Raw genomic sequence first — 16,919 nt, 5'->3', positions numbered from 1 at the left:
CGCCAATATCCAGCAACTTCGCACAGCCATTGAAGAGGAGTGGGACAACATTCCACAGTCCACAATCAACAGCCGGATCAACTCTTTGCGAAGGACATGTGTCGCGCAGCATGAGGCAGATGGTGGTCACACCAGATGCACCTACCTTTTTTGTTTACTGATCTGTGACCAATGTACGCATATCTGTATTCCCAGACAGTGGAATCCATAGATTAGGGCCTAATGAATTTATTTGAATATACTGATTTCCTTATATGAACTGTAACTCAGTAAAATCTTTGAAATGTTGCGTTTATATTTTTGTTCAGTGTAGATGTAGACACGATTTAGATTGAGAATAGTCTGTGTGACAATATTATTCATAGCCTATATTCGTTGTCAAATTATGAATGAAGAGACTGATGAACAGCATGTGTATTTGAGGCAGGGAACAGAACCATTTTTTTTAATGTTATGTATGCGACTTTTTCCAAATCTTCATACAAAGTTCCATGCAGTATTTTTGTTTCATTTTTTTTTATTAGACAGGCCATCCAATAGACGAGTATCAGGTTTATAATACACATACAGTTGCCAAGCTATTCTCAAAAATGAGCACAAGGGCATTGTTTCAAAATATACCTTTTTTTTAATCACGGTTTCACAGGCACGATCAAATTTGCAAAAAATGTATGTTCTATTATAGGTGTGACTGTGATTCAAGCACTGGATTATGAGCTGTCTTGTTAAATAGACAGTGTCGTGGTGCATATAGCCATAGAAGCACAGTGACTTATGCCTCAATGCTTAATAAATCCATAATAAATCCATTTAATACACCATCACAAAGAAATTGATCATTTTGTTTAGGCAGGTCTTAAATTAAACATTTTTTTAAAAGCCATATATATATATATATATCGCTGTGAGTAGCAATGAACGGGGTTCATGGGATGACAGAAAAACACAATATCAATTGTATAACAAAGCAAGCAGTCTATCATGTAGTAACTATCTTCATTCATGTTTTTTTATTTTATTATTACCTTTATTTAACTAGGCAAGTCAGTTAAGAACAAATTCTTATTTACAATGACAGCCTAGGAACAGTGGGTTAACTGCCTGTTCAGGGGCAGAAAGACAGATTTGTACCTTGTCAGCTCGGGGGTTTGAACTTGCAACCTTCCGGTTACTAGTCCAACACTCTAACCACTAGGCTACCCTGTGCAATCAGTTACATCATTACCATGTTTATCTCTCAACACCACAAGGTCAATGCAAGATATGTTTATTCGAGTGCTGTAGGTTGGTTGAATGCAGGTAATCATTCTCAAAGTCATTATTGAGATTATTGTATTGAGGTGATATGCCAATTATGGGGTCAATTTGACTAATGTTAAGATTGGGAAATATTTCCAGTGTTTTTTTTCTCACAAGGTTTCACGTTGTTCATCTGCATAATTTAAATCTAACTTTCATTTACCCGAGACAAAGTCCACCTGATCAAAAAGCTATTGCTCTAGTATCCCATGGTGCCACCGGTGCCAATGACATATAGTGCCACCAACTGGTCTGAGCTAGCACTGTTCCAACGACTGCAGCGAGGCCCAGACGTATGCCGAGGCCAATCGGATCGGATTTCTTTGCATTATATTAGGCCTACACGCTCTAACACCAAACAGATGTCATGTAAATGATAACAGTAGGCGACAATGTACGGCACGATGAAGCAGTGCCATATACAGGCAAGTGGAAGAAAAAGGAATAATGAACATCGGCCTACGGGTTGTGGTCAGACTCACAGCACAAGGTGACGGAGTTTGGTGTTGAACGTTGAAATGATATCATCATAATCTGAGGACTCGGTCAGTTCTCGTTCAAAGGATGAGGGTGACAAGTTGTTCAGGTGGCCTGTGAGCCTGGATAGTTGACCGTGTAGGATAGACGTTTTACAGCGCAGCCGGTGATAGGCAGAGTGGTGAAGGCTCTAAGAAGACTGTTCATGTTTGGAAATGTCTTCGGGACAAATGTCGAGCGCCTCGATGAGAGATGGATAGGGATAACCCTCATGTACCTTCCGTTTAAGCTGTTGTACAAAAACAGTTACACAGAAATACCGTCATGGGTACTGGGTGGCTGTCATTTGTCCAAATTAGTCTGATTGGTGCAGGCCTTCTTCATTATCCCGTATGAAATCGACTGTTGAGTTCCATAAGTTGTATATTCAATATCTTGTTCCATAATGCCTTTAAATCAAATTGCTCTGGATGGGGGCTGCTTTCCCCACTGTAGATGTAACATGCGAGTCCACAAACGTTGCTGGAAGTTATTTGTTTCGGAAACTGGTAACATCCTGGGTGTGGATATCATTTTTGACCATCAAATCATCTGTAAGCTTAGCGATTTTAGCGAAATCCCCTTGAGAATTGTCTCTGAATGTACTGAAACGGTCTTTAAGGCCCTACATTAGCTCAATGAAATCAACGATTGCCACCAGGGGTCTCTTCATAGTGTTTAAGTCCAGGACAGACTATGGGAAACTGCATAGAGCCATGACTACATGGAACTCTCTTCCACATCAAATAAATCAAGCGAGCAGTTAAATCAGATTTTTTTAAACGGATAAAACAGCACGCCACGGCACAACACAGACTGTGGAGAGACACGCACACACACGCACACTACACACACACACACACACACACACACACACACACACACACACACACACACACACACACACACACACACACACACACACACACACAAACACACACTGTAATGTTGTGGTATTGTGGATTTTATATCGACCCCATTTGGGTCCCGCTTTAAATTACGTTCAGCTCATAAAGGCGTCATAAAGCCTTCCTAATGCCTTCATAAGCACCACATAAATGTGTTACAAAGTTTCTATAACCTGATGTCATGAGTTGTACAGGGTTCATAAATGTGGCATAACTGTGTGACATAACCCACTAGGTTGAATATGATATAAACATGTGCTTTCTAGAAGGTGACATGTTGGGTTGACATGAAGGTGACATGACGGTCTGGTGGACCAACACATTAACCTTGGCCTTCATAGGTCAGGGTCAGGTTTAAAATCACATTTTAAGAAGATCAAATTGTGGAAATAGGTCGGGTTTAGCCATAAGTATGACTTTTTTTAATGTGTTAACCCTCCTGTTGTGTTCGTTTCATGTTAATTAATTCTGTGCTCCCAATGACCGCCCCATGACCGCCCCATGACCGCCCCATGACCGCCCCGTGACCGCCCCATGACCGCCCCATTATTGCTGATTATAAATCCATAATACTACACATATTATCGCCTAATGTTGTGTTAGATCTTTTTATCAACTTAAGTTCTTGTGAACATTACAAAGTTTGAACTTCTATTTGTGATTAATGGCCTGTAGGTCTCATTGACCTGAGCTCATACAACTCGTTTTTGAGTAAGAAAAGCATAATGTATGGATTATTTTGACTATAACAAATACTCAGATGAAACATATTGTGCTATTTATCACAGACTACTTTGTGTCAAAGTTGAACAAGGTCTCTCTCCTCACCAGTGTCATGATCAAGGATATGATCAAGAGCCTCACATACAGTATATTGTTTGGTCATTGTGCTGCCACAGAATGAACTGGGAAGAAGGACTCAAAAAGCTTTATATACCAGAGCTGCGAGAAAAGTTCTATATATTATTGAAACAATGTTGCGATTGTTTGTGAGAATGCCAGCAGGTGTTGTTCCTGTAGGGGAAAGATTATATTGGGAAAAGGTTCCCATGGGGGTTGCCATGGAAGCCAAGAAGGGGTGTGTGTGTGTGTGTGTGTGCTCAAACACACATGTATGCAGGGGTCTGGGAGAGGAAGTGTGTCCATCTGATGAATGGGCATGTGCCTGAACTCAATTTTGTACACTAATTGTAGTCTCACCCATTCATTTCTAATGACCGGTCAAATGACCAGGAACACAACAGATGTACAAAAGTTAAATAACACACCCAAAATGTAATGAAAGTCATCAAAATGTATTTTGTGTGTTCAGATGCCCTGTGTGGACAAAGTCATGGAACCTTATGACAATCAGATTAAATGAACAACATTTTTCAGAGAGAACTTGTAAATCGGTCCAATTCGACCGGAACACAGCAGGAGGGTTAACTAGTGATGATGACAAATACTTTACAAATACTGCATGTTGGTTCCAATCTTAAAAGTAACAACAAAGTTAGCAGGTATGTTAGGAAATATCTTTGTCCCACCATCTGGATGAGGGCATTTGCGTATGTGCTGCACTATAAACTCTAAATGGGGAGATGGGAAACTCCATTTGATTCATATTATTATATTCCACTTTCATTTACAAATCTCATGACTTGATTATGAGACGTGGCTGTATCTAGGGGATTTTTAATTAGCTGAGCCCATTAGCTAGCTAAATTTTGGCTATCTAGCAATTGCTGTGTAGTCACCGAAATCATTTGAAAGAATGACTGAGGTAGCTACAGTATGTAATCTAACTCAACACAACTACTACAAACTCATTTAAATTAACATAAATGTTAACTTGTTTTTCGCTTTCCGGTGGCACCACAATTGGGCATTTGATTTGCAAACTCATCACATTAACAGCATCTTGTCACCAACAATAAAAAAAAGTACTTCCGGGTCACAGAATTTCAGAAATTTCCAAAATAAAAGTCCTCCACATAATAGTATAAAAGTATCAACAACGTGTATTTATTAATTATATGAAAAATAATTGTCTAAACATCAACAATGATTCATATTTGTTCAAATTTAAGTGACATTTGCATTAAATTGGGTTTTTAAATGCCCCCAGTGCGAATCACTATGTGTAATACATATTGGCTTATAGAACAAAAACTATTTTGGGTGCCGCAATAAAATTACTGTAGTGAGTTCTCAGTGAGGTCTGTAGAATATAAATGTCGAGGCCTTTTACTCCAGCCATTCCATTGGTGGCCAGAATGTGAGTAAATAATCATCACATGTGCGATTACTGTGCTACAGTAAACCCTCAAACCAAACAACAGTGAATTAACCTGCTTGGGATAGGGGGCAGCATTTTCACGTTTGGATGAAAAGCGTGCCCAGAGTAAACTGCCTGCTACTCAGTCCCAGTTGCTATTATATGCATATTATTAATATATTTGGATTGAAACCACTCTGATGTTTCTAAAACTGTTTGAATGATGTCTGTGAGTATAACATAACTCATATGGCAGGTGAAAACCTGAGAGAAATCCAACCAGGAAGTGGGAAATCTGAGGTTTGTAGTTTTTCAACTCTTGGCCTATCGAAAACACAGTGTCTATGGGGTCAAATTGCACTTCCTAAGGCTTCCACTAGATGTCAACAGTCTTTAGAACCTTGTTTGATGCTTCTACTGTGAAGGAGGGTGGAATGGGAGCTGAATGAGTCAGTGGTCTGGCAGAGTGCCACGACGAGAGAGTTAGCTTGAGTTCCATTGCATTTCTGAAGGAATTCTCCGGTTGGAACATTATTGAAGATTTATGTTAAAAACATCCTAAAGATTGATTCTATACTTCGTTTGACCTGTTTCTACGGACAGTAACGGAACCTTTTGACTTTTTGTCTGCTCGTGCGTCATAAATTTGGATTACTGGGCTGAACGCGTTAACAACAAGGAGGTATTTGGACATAAAGATGAACTTTATCGAACAAATCAAACATTTATTGTGGAATAGGGATTCCTGGGAGTGCATTCTGATGAAGATCATCAAAGGTAATGCTATTTCTGACTTCTGTTGACTCCAACATGGTGGATATCTGTTTAGCTTGATTTGTCGTCGGAGCGGCGTACTCAGATTATTGCATGGTTTGCTTTTTCCGTAAAGTTTTTTGAAATCTGACACAGCAGTTGCATTAAGGAGAAGTATATCTTTAATTCTGTGAATAACACTTGTATCTTTTATCAATGTTTATTATGAGTATTTCTGTAAATTGATGTGGCTCTCTGCAAAATCACAGGATGTTTTGGAAGCAAAACATTACTGAACGCAACGCGCCAATGTAAACTGAGATTTTTGGATATAAATATGCACTTTATCGAACAGAACATACATGTATTGTGTAACATGATATCCTATGAGTGTAATCTGATGAAGAGCATCAAAGGTTAGTGATTCATTTTATCTATATTTCTGCTTTTTGACTCCTCTCTTTGGCTGGAAAAATGGCTGTGTGTTTTTGTGACTTGGCTCTGAGCTAACATAATCATATGTTGTGCTTTCGCTGTAAAGCCTTTTTGAAATCGGACACGATGGGTAGATTAACAAGAAGTTTATCTTTCATTTGGTGTATCGCACTTGTTAATGTGTGTCACGCCCTGACCTTAGAGAGCTGTTTTATTTTTCTATTTGGTTAGGTCAGGGTGTGATTTTTGGTGGGCATTCTATGTTGTGTATTTCTTTGTTGGCCTGATATGGTTCCCAATCAGAGACAGCTGTTTATCGTTGTCTCTGATTGGGGATCATATTTAGGCAGCCGTTTTTCCCACTTTCTGGTGTGGGATCTTGTCTATGTATAGTTGCCTTAGTGCACATCAGTAGCTTCACGTTTCGTTTGGTTGTTTATTGTTTTATTATGTGGATACTAAGGAGGAGATAGAGGCAGCGAAAGCGGAACGGCGACATTACGTGGAGTTATACAAACGAGGCAAGCATGGGGGTGGGGGCACACGGGGAGATTTGCAGAGTCACGGTTCAGACCTGAGCCAACTCCCCGTGCTTACCGTGGGGAGCGTGTGACCGGTCGGGCACCGTGTTATGCAGTGATGCGCACCATGTCTCCAGTGTGCAGTCACAGCCCGGTGCGCTATATTCCAGCTCCCAGCATTGGTCGGGCTAGAGTGGGCATCCAGCCAGGACGGATGGTGCCGGCTCAGCACCCTTGGCCTCCAGTACGCCTCCTCGGATCAGGATATCCTGCGCCGGCTCTGCGCACTGTATCTCCGGTGTGTCTGCACAGCCCAGTGCGTCCTGTGCCACCGTCCCGCACTTATTGAGCTAAAGTGAGCATCCAGCAAGGACGCTCCAGTCCTCCAGTGCGCCTCCACAGTCCAGTATGTCCTATGCCTCCTCCCCGCACTCGCCCTGAGGTGCGTGTCATCAGCCCAGTGCCACCTGTACCGGTCCCACGCATCAGGCCTCCAGTGCGCGTCCAAAATCCAAAGCTTCCGGTGACGTTTCTCAGTCCAGAGCTTCCGGCGACAGTTCCCAGTCCAGAGCTTCCGGCGACAGTTCCCAGTCCAGAGCTTCCGGCAACAGTTCCCAGTCCAGAGCTTCCGGCGACAGTTCCCAGTCCAGAGCTTCCTGGAGACAGTTCCCAATCCAGAGCTTCCGACAGTTCCTAGTCCAGAGCTTTTCAACAGTTCCCAGTTCAGAGCTTTCCAAAGACGGTCCACAGTCCGGAACCTCCAAAGACGGTCCACAAACCGGAACCTCCAAAGACGGTCCACAGTTCGGAACCTCCAAAGACAGTCCACAGTCCGGAACCTCCAAAGACGGTCCACAGACCGGAACCTCCAAAGACGGTCCACAGTCCGGAACCTCTAACTACGGTCCACAGTCCAGAACCTCCAAAGACGGTCCACAGTTCGGAACCTCCAAAGACAGTCCACAGTCCAGAACCTCTAACTACGGTCCACAGTCCGGAACCTCCAGCGACGGTCCCAAGTCCGGAGCCTCCAGTGACGGTCCCCAGTCCGGAGCCTCCAGCGGTGGTTCCCAGTTCTGAGCCTCCGGCGATGATCCACAGTCCAGTTCCTCCGGCGACGATCCACAGTCCGGTTCCACAGAAGCGGAGGGATCAGTGTAGGGAGCGGGGACTACGCCCCGAACCGGAGACGCCACCGAAGGTAGATGCCCACCCGAACCCTCCCTTATAGGTTCATATTTGCGGCCGGGAGTCCGCACCTTTGAGGGGGGGGTACTGTCACGCCCTGACCTTAGAGAGACGTTTTATTTCTCTATTTGGTTAGGTCAGAGTGTGATTTGGGGAAGGGCATTCTATGTTGTGTATTTCTATGTTGGCCTGATATATGGTGCCCAATTAGAGACAGCTGTTTATCGTTGTCTCTGATTGGGGATCATATTTAGGCAGCCCTTTTTCACACTTTCTGGTGTGGAATCTTGTCTATGTATAGTTGCCTTAGTGCACATCAGTAGCTTCACGTTTCGTTTGGTTGTTTGTTGTTTTGATGTAAAATTATTTGATTAAAATGATCTAGTCACGCTGCGCCTTGGTCCGATCCTTACGATGAACGTGACAATGTGTGAAAGTTACATATTTCCCCAAAATATTTTATTTAGCTAGCTGCCTTTTCAGCGGAATGTTGTTGAGGGGTGCTGCTAGCGGAACCCCTAGCCGTAAGAGGTTTTAAAGGGCAACTACACACAAAGATCTAAGTCAACCCCTGATGTGGTTAAAGCATTGTTGTGAACACAGAACATGAAATGTTACAAAAATGGGGGAAATCCGAAACCTGGAAAAACAAAACAGAATGGAATTTGGATGGGTTTTTAGAGGGATTTTAAAAAGCCTCACCAATGCATTTTGGGGGAAGTTGAGGTCAGGTCCAATATTGACTATGCACCAAAGAGGGAAAGAAGTTGGGTCATTCTAGAAATGTTTTAATGATACAATATATAACATTTAGCAGATGCTTTTATCCAAAGCGACTTAGTCATGCGTGAATACATTTTTATGGGTGGTCCCGGGAATCGACCCAATATCCTGGCATTGTAATGCTCTACCAAGATGCATGACAGGGTTAGAAATGCTTTGTGAAGCCTCAATTGAATGACTTATAAGGCCTTTATCAAGCAGTGCTTATGCCACCCTTTATAAAGCACAGGTTTATGTCATATTTGACATAGTGGGTTATGTCACATTTGACATTCGTTGTTATGCCACACAGTTATGCCACATTTATGAACCCTTTATAAAGCATGACATATGGTTATAGATGATTTGTAACACATTAATGTAGTCTTTATGAAGCCTTTATAAGCTGCGTGTCATTTAAAGCGGAACCTAAATGGGGTCATAATAGCATAATACTGTCTTTGGCTTTGTGTTTGGCCGTGTTGTAATTGTTTTAACCCTGTTTGGACCCAAGGAAGAGTAGATGCCAGGCGAGCCTAGTAAATATAAAAAACGAAATATCAATTAACGTGGCAAATGCGCCAAAATTATTTTCTGTACGCGGTCTCTTGTTTGATTTTTTTTTTTTTCACAGTGAGCTTTATTTGGCCATTTGAATTGTTTTGTTTTGTTTTGGTTAGCCAAGTTGGCTCGTGAGTTTTAGCTCGCTAGCTAAGCCTAGCCTACACAGTGATAACTACTGTTTACTGCACATGGTATCAGTGTGGAATGACACATGCCAGAACCTGTCCATTATTTTCTAATTGCATGTTTTGGCCAGTGCTTGGAATGAAATAGGTCACGGTACTCATTGTGGGTGCTGTTACTGTTTATATTTATGTGTAGGAACTCTACAATACTTTTGAGCTAATATTCTATAGGAAGTGCAGGGACTCAAGCTGAATAAAATTTCAGGTGCCGGTAAGCAGTTCCCGTGAGCTAATGCCCAAATCAAGTACTGAGTTTAGGTATAAAAAAAAAAGATTATCTAAGAATATCCTGTTTGGAACACTGACAAGTAGAGAATAATAATAAAAAAGAACTCAACCTGATTTGGATGGCCTGGGCCAACCAGGCCCATTCATGCATACGAGTGCCTCTCTTTATCTCTGACACAGTCTCTCTCTCTCTCTCTCTCTCCCTCACTACACACTCTCCCTCCCTTCCATCCTTTCTCTCTCTAGGGGCCTATATTCCACGCTGTTCTGAGGAGGGTTACTTTAAGTCAACCCAGTGTCATGGCAGTACTGGACAGTGTTGGTGTGTGGACAAATACGGCAACGAGATCGCCGGCTCCAGAAAACAGGGCAACCCCACCTGTGGTAAAGCCCATCAGTCCACACACACACACACACACACACACACACGCACGCACACGCACGCACACGCACGCACACACACACACAATCATGTACATAAGCACATATAACCAATATTCATACTCTATGTACCAGAGCTGGCTTCAAATACTATTTTGAATCATTCCAAATACGTAATATGTGTTTGATTGAGCTTGCCTGCACCAAACTGAAGATCTCGCCGAAACTGGCACTCCAGGCAGGCTAGAGCAAATGCTCAAAGTATTCCAAAGATTTCACATAGTATGTGAACCCAACATAACTTTTCCAACACTTTTACACACACACACACACACACACACACACACACACACACACACACACACACACACACACACACACACACACACACACACACACACACACACACACACACACACACACACACACACACACCAGCATTCTCTTTACAATGTGTCCCATCTGTCTCTATGAGTGTGCTCTGTGATACAGGTGTTGCTGTGCGTGTGTTATCTAGGTGTAATCTGGGGTGCTGGAGGCAGTGAGCTCGCTGAGTCTTTCTTTAAAGATACCACTGAAGCATGCGGGGAATCTCAATGACAAGGTCTCTGTTCTGTTAGAGACTTTTTACGGCGCAAATGTGTCTCCCCCGAGAAAATTACTCCCCAGGCCTTTTAGAGGAACAGACGATGCCTTTGTCATGTTGTTGTTGTTTGTGGAGTGTGTTGGGCATTTGCATGTACTCCTATCTCTGAAGCGTAGTTCCATTTTACAAGTAGACTAATCTGCTGTGACAATTGCCAGACTGAACGTTGGTGTGGTAAACCCTGCTGCTAATAGAAGCTGTGTAATCACCCAGACAGACCTGAGAACAGCCTGTGAAGTCTTATCTATCTATAGCTGAATGCCTCTGGCTACCTCTGATTCGCTGCTCATGTGTTTGGGATTCAACAGTGTTCCTTTGAAAGGTTTCATGCTTTGAGATGGTGAGCTGGGATAAAGTAGAGCTCAGGCTCACACGGACCACTGGAGGAAGAGGACGTTATTTACACTCATCGTGCATTGTGCTGTCGGAATAGCGCGTCTCGATTAAAGGAAGCTGTATGTGGATTGGTTTGTTTGTCAGTCTGGCTGTAGGTCTGGCTGCCGGTCTGTCTGCCTTTCTCAGCCGTATGTTGTCTCTCTTTCTCTGTCTTTCAGTTTCTGACTCTCTGCCTGCCTACCTGTCTCTCTTTGTTACCCATCTGTCTGTCTCAATATCTAACCTGTCTATCTCCCTGTCTCTGTGTAGAGGAGGATCAAGAGACCTCGGGGGATTTTGGCAGCGGGGGTGGCGTCCTTCTCCTTGACGACCAGGAGGAGGAGCCACCTCGGAGTGGGAGGAGCCGGCAGAAGCAGAGGCGGGGCCGGATCCATCCCAGAGGGGCCATCGAGGATGACGAGGACGAGGAAGATGACAAAGATGATGAGATTGGCTACGTCTGGTAGCTCTGCCCCCACCTGCTCTCCCATCAACCAACCAGGGACTCCCGTTAACTCTGCACTGACCTGAAGCCATTCCAGCGTCTCCTTCGTCCCGCCCCTGCCCCTCAGCATCAGTCCATGTCCAACTGACTTTTCCTTCCTCTTGTTCACCACTTCATTGAAGCTTTCTCTTCGTTAATCCCGTCCTACTCAACCTTCATATAATGTGTCCACCTTCTACTCTCCTTCAGATAATGGAGACCTATTCAATTCAAACAAAGACTCTTTTCTTGTGTTACCCTCTGCTTCAACTGTCCCCAAACCCTTCCATTTTTGACTGACACCGATTGCTATAGCCTCGTTCTCTCTCTCTCTCTCTCTCTTGCTCTCTCATCTCCCCTTTCTCTCTCTTTTATCTGCCTGTGTTTCTGGGAGTTTCGTGTCTGTCTGAGGCCATAGACACATTGATGTAAATACCTTCACAACAGGAAGGCGAGATTCTACAGTATGTTCCGTTCCCTGGCCCTTCTGTCAGAGGCTGTTCTCCTGTTTGTGTTCCACTCGCGTCCTCCCTCCTCATGTTCTAGACAACCATATTCTCGGGTTCCAGAATATTCTATAGGCTCTTTGCTTGAGAATACTGTTCTGGCTGTTATTGAATGTTCCAGGGTGTCCTAGAATCAGCAAGAGTGATTGTGTTTTTTTGCATGTTCCCCTTCTACGCCCCTGCTGAAGACATGTTTGGGTAGCCAGATATGTAACCCAGAGTATACACATTTAGTTTGGTTTATTTGGTGACAATGCCCACATTCGCTGCTGCAGCGCTCTCTTCTGTTGCAGTCTTATTGCCGTGCAAACCTCCTCTAATGTAGCTTTTAAAAGTTTAAAATGACATTGTGAGCCACTAACTGAATAGCAACCTCTATCTTCAGCTTGAAAGTTCAAAACATACATATTGTTTTTCCATTCATTTGATTATTATTATATTATTATTATTATATTATATTATTTATTTTTAAACAGTTTTGTACTTTGGTTCAGGTGGAGACGAGCACTTTGTCTGTGGAATTTCAGATCAGAGAAATCCTGCAAGGTACCCAGACCTTTTTCAAACCCCCACAAACCAGCCTGCAGCTTTTGAGACGGACGCAAATATATTTTTCTTTCATTTTAACGGTTTGCTTTTATTTATTTTTATTTTTACTAAAAGCAGCAGGAGTTTAAAAATAATGTCTTACCATAATAGTTTTGTTTGTCGTAGAGTTTGATTTCTGTAGCCATTGGTTTGTATTGTTGACATAAGAAGTGAAATATTCTAGCTATAGTATAGCTTCCATTTTAAATGAGCTCCTGCTTTATTTCAGAATATTTCGGGTTGCAGTCAAGTGAGGTCAGTTATCGTAATGTATCTACCCCACGAACCCAGATGAGATAGGCGTAACCCATAAGACGGGCTTATGAACAGTTATAAGCGTTACACTGGTACAGTATAAGCACACACACACAATGCTTAGTGACATTTCACTTTGATAATGACAGGCCTTCGAATGGTTGGATGCATATATTCACAGGTCTGAGCCGGGCACTATATGCTTCATTGGGCTTGTGATGCAGCGTAATGATACATTGCTTTTGCGTGCTTCGGCCAGTGGGAAGCGATCTTGAACAGATTTTTTATTCACGTGTGAGAGTCTGTTGTGATTGACACTTTGGTCCATATAGCACAAACAACAGCTCTACAGAATAGACGTCTGAGCTCTTCTACTCTTCAGCCACACTGATGTTTTCCAAGTGTAGTTCCAGGCAGGCACAGAGCTAATTAGAAAACAGTCTGTCACGACCAAAACCTGCTTGCTCACTTTACAAATCTCACGCTCTCTCACAGCCTATTACTCCCCCCTCCCTCTCTCTCTCGCTCTCACACATCTTTACCTTCTTTCTGTCACTCGCTTATTTTCCCTCTTTCTCTCACTCCCTCTCCCCTCTCTCTCACTATCTCTCTCTGTGCTCTGTTTTTCACGCTGGTGGAATGCCTGAGTGAGTTTTACAGCCGTGGCGCTCCTCTCGCTCCTCTCATTCATCTAATTTCCCTTATTTTGTTTTTTATAGTTCCGAGTCGACACCCGTAGAGTAGGCCTTTCATCTCAGTCTTCTCCCAGAGGAGCCTGGGAAATCTGAGGACAGGAAGAGGAACACAGGGGATGAAAGTGATGCTTTTGGGTTCGGGGCTTTTTTTGTCTCCTTCCCTCAAATCTCTCTCCCTTTCTCTAATCCCCATCGTCCATTTTTGGTCTCTGTCCTTATTGCACTCCCTTTTCTCCCTTCTTCAGTCCACTCCTTATCCCTTTCTCTCATGCCCACACTCATATACAGTATATCTGTGTATTTACTAAAAACGGATGGGTGATTTTTCTCCCTCTGTCCATTAATCAATCGGTTGGTCCTTTCAGATCACGACATTAACTCATCTAGTCACAACTGATCACTGCATGACAGTGACCTCTGACCCTGATATTGGTTGGTTGTTTGTTTATCACGTGAACAGCATGCATGATGACCCTTTTGTGTTTTGTCCCTGTGCATCTTCAACTCTGACGTCTCTGTGTGTATATCAGCCAGAGAGACAATAACCTCCCGCTAACACAATACACACACACACACACACACACACACACACACGCACACACAGCCTGTAACATACTTGTAACACGTGTGTATTAAGTCATCTCTTGCTGTAGCAGTGTAAGGCCTCTTCTTTTGATTCTGTAATCAACCTGCCCTTGACCTTTGCCCTCTCATGATGTCATAACTGACCCTTGCCCTGTCCTGATGCCACTGCTGTCCCTCGCTTGCCTGGCCTGCTTGTGTACATAGCTGAGTAACCCTCCCTCTCTTTGGCCCAAGTCACTCAAACGTCTACAGAAGCGGAATTACATGCAATCCCAAGGTCCTTTGCTGTTGCTGAAATGTCCTCAGATACACACGCGCACATACACTCCCCTACGTCTTTATTTGGACAGTGAAGCTAAAATGTTTAATTTGGCTCAATACTCGCTATTTGTATTTGACATCAAATGTTTTATATGTGGCGACAGTACAAAATGTCAGCTTTTATTTTAGGCTATTTTCATCCACATCTATTTTACTGTTTAGAAATGGAAGTATGCTATGTATATAGTCCCCCCCCCCTCCCCCCGCCCCATTTTAAAATGTCAGAAGTATTTGGACATTAGTGTATGTGATTTAGTCAAAAATGTTGTATTTGGTCCCATGTTACTAGCACTCAAGCTTGTGACACCCCAGGTTTGTAGTATGCATTTGGTTGTGTTTCGTGTTATGTTGTGCCCAATAGAAATGAATGGTAAATAATGTATTGTGTCATTTTGGAGTCACTTTTATTGTAAATAAGAAGAGAATATGTTTCTAAACACTTCTACATTAACGTGGATGCTACCGTGATTACGTATAATCATGAATGAATCACGAATAATGATGAGTGAGAAAGTTACATAGGCGTAAATGTCATACCCCCCCCCCCCTCCAAAAAATGCTAACGTCCCCTGTTATTAGTAATGGAGGATAGCATGTGTTTGGGGGTATAATCTTTGTGCATCTCAAGCTTTCTCTCTCATCATTATTCCCGTTGAATTTGTCCAAATACTTATGACACTTTTAAATGGGGGACTATATACATAAAGTATGTTCGTTTTTAAACAGTGAAACTGAAATGTATGAAAATACAGTCAAATAAAACATGTCATTCTGTAATGTCGCCGCAAATAACACATTTTATTTGAAATCCAAAATGATGGAATTGTCCAAATAAATATGTAGGGGAGTGTACGCGCGCGCGCGCACACACACACACACACACACACACACACACACACACACACACACACACACACACACACACGATACAGTTTTACGATGCTCGTTCAAACACACACACACACACACACACACACACGCGATACAGTTTTACGATGCTAGTTCAAACACACACATAAATGGCCATGTTTGCAAAAGTCTTCTTTGTTAACTCTATATATTTTTTACTTTGTAAAGAGAAAAAATGACTCATGTTAAAGGGTAATATATTGCCGTGTGAAGGCTCTGTGGCTTTGTCCAGTTGCAGACTGAGGTGTGTAAATCGATTGTCCTTAATGTAGCTAGACTCCAGAAGCTCTTTCCATAGAAGCATAGTGCAGTGAGTTTTAGAGTGTCTTATTTTCCCCCTTCTGAAGTTATAATGGAATGTTGATGTTATGGGCTGAAAATACCTTTATTTTATTGTAACAGTTCCACAATGTTTGTCTGAATAAATTTAAGTCTGTCCTGTCCTGTACCTTCTCTTTGTGTGCGTCTTATTTAAATGGTGTCATTTGTGCTGGACGCACAAACATACAGTGCCTTCAGAAATTCACACCCCTTGACTTTTACCACATTTTGTTGTGTTACCGTCTGAATTTAAAATAGATTCAATTGAGATTTTGTGTCACTGGTCTACACACAATACCCCATAATATCAAAGTGGAATTATGTTTTTAGATATTTTTACTTACGAATTAAAAATTAAAAGCTGTAGGAATTTGCTTAACAAGTCACATAATAATTGCATGGACTCATTCTGTGTGCAATAAAACATGATTTTTGAATGACTACATTATCTCTGTACCCCCCCACACATACAATTGTCTGTAATATCCCTCAGTCGAGCAGTGAATTTCAAACACAGATTCAACCACAAAGACCAGAGAGGTTTTCCCAATGCCTTGCAAAGAAGGACACCTATTGGTAGATGGGTAAAAAGAAAACATGCAGAGACTGAATATCCCTTTGAACATGGTGATTAATTACACTTCGGATGGTGTATTAATACACTGAGTCACACAAAGATACAGGAGTCCTTCCTAACTCAGTTGCCAGAGAGGAAGGAAACCGCTCAGGGATTTCAACATGAAGCCAATGGTGACTTTAAAACAGTTACAAAGTTTAATGGATGTTATAAGAGAAAACTGACAGATGGATCAAAAACATTGTAGTTAATCTTCAATACTAATCTCAATGACAGAGTGAAAAGAAGTAAGCCGCTACAGAATATGCTTCCTGTTTGCAGTAAGGCACTAAAGTAAAACTGTAAAAAATGTGGCAAAGAAATTAGAGGTATGTCCTGAATACAAAGCACTATTTTGGTGCAAACAATAAAAGAAACAGAATAGAGCTAAGCACAGGCAAAATCCTAGAGGAAAACCTGGTTCAGTCTGCTTTCCAATAGACACTGGGAGAGAAATTCACCTTTCAGCAGGACAATAACCTAAAACACAAGGCCAAATATACACAGTAGTTGCTTACGACATTGAATGTTTCCGAGTGACCTAGTTACATTTTTTACTTGTATTGGCTTAAAAATCTATGGTATGGACTTGAAAATTGCTATCTCGCAATGATCCAA

General features: G+C 42.3%; 1 protein-coding gene across 2 annotated transcripts in view; it reads left to right on the top strand.

The window, feature by feature from the left end:
• Positions 1–15,812, top strand: part of LOC118362033 (testican-1-like) — a 304,120-nt gene extending 288,308 nt beyond the window's left edge. For both annotated transcript variants that reach the window (XM_052508657.1, XM_052508652.1), the window contains exons 11-12: positions 9,866–10,003; positions 11,292–15,812. In XM_052508657.1, the coding sequence (XP_052364617.1) occupies positions 9,866–10,003; positions 11,292–11,488 (335 nt within the window). In that variant the 3' untranslated portion in view covers positions 11,489–15,812. The remainder of the gene's footprint in view (positions 1–9,865; positions 10,004–11,291) is intronic.
• Positions 15,813–16,919: the final 1,107 nt, after the last annotated feature.

Source organism: Oncorhynchus keta, chromosome 4, assembly GCF_023373465.1.
Source record: "Oncorhynchus keta strain PuntledgeMale-10-30-2019 chromosome 4, Oket_V2, whole genome shotgun sequence".
NCBI classification, from domain to species: domain Eukaryota; kingdom Metazoa; phylum Chordata; class Actinopteri; order Salmoniformes; family Salmonidae; genus Oncorhynchus; species Oncorhynchus keta.
This window is presented reverse-complemented; position numbering and strand designations above follow the sequence as displayed.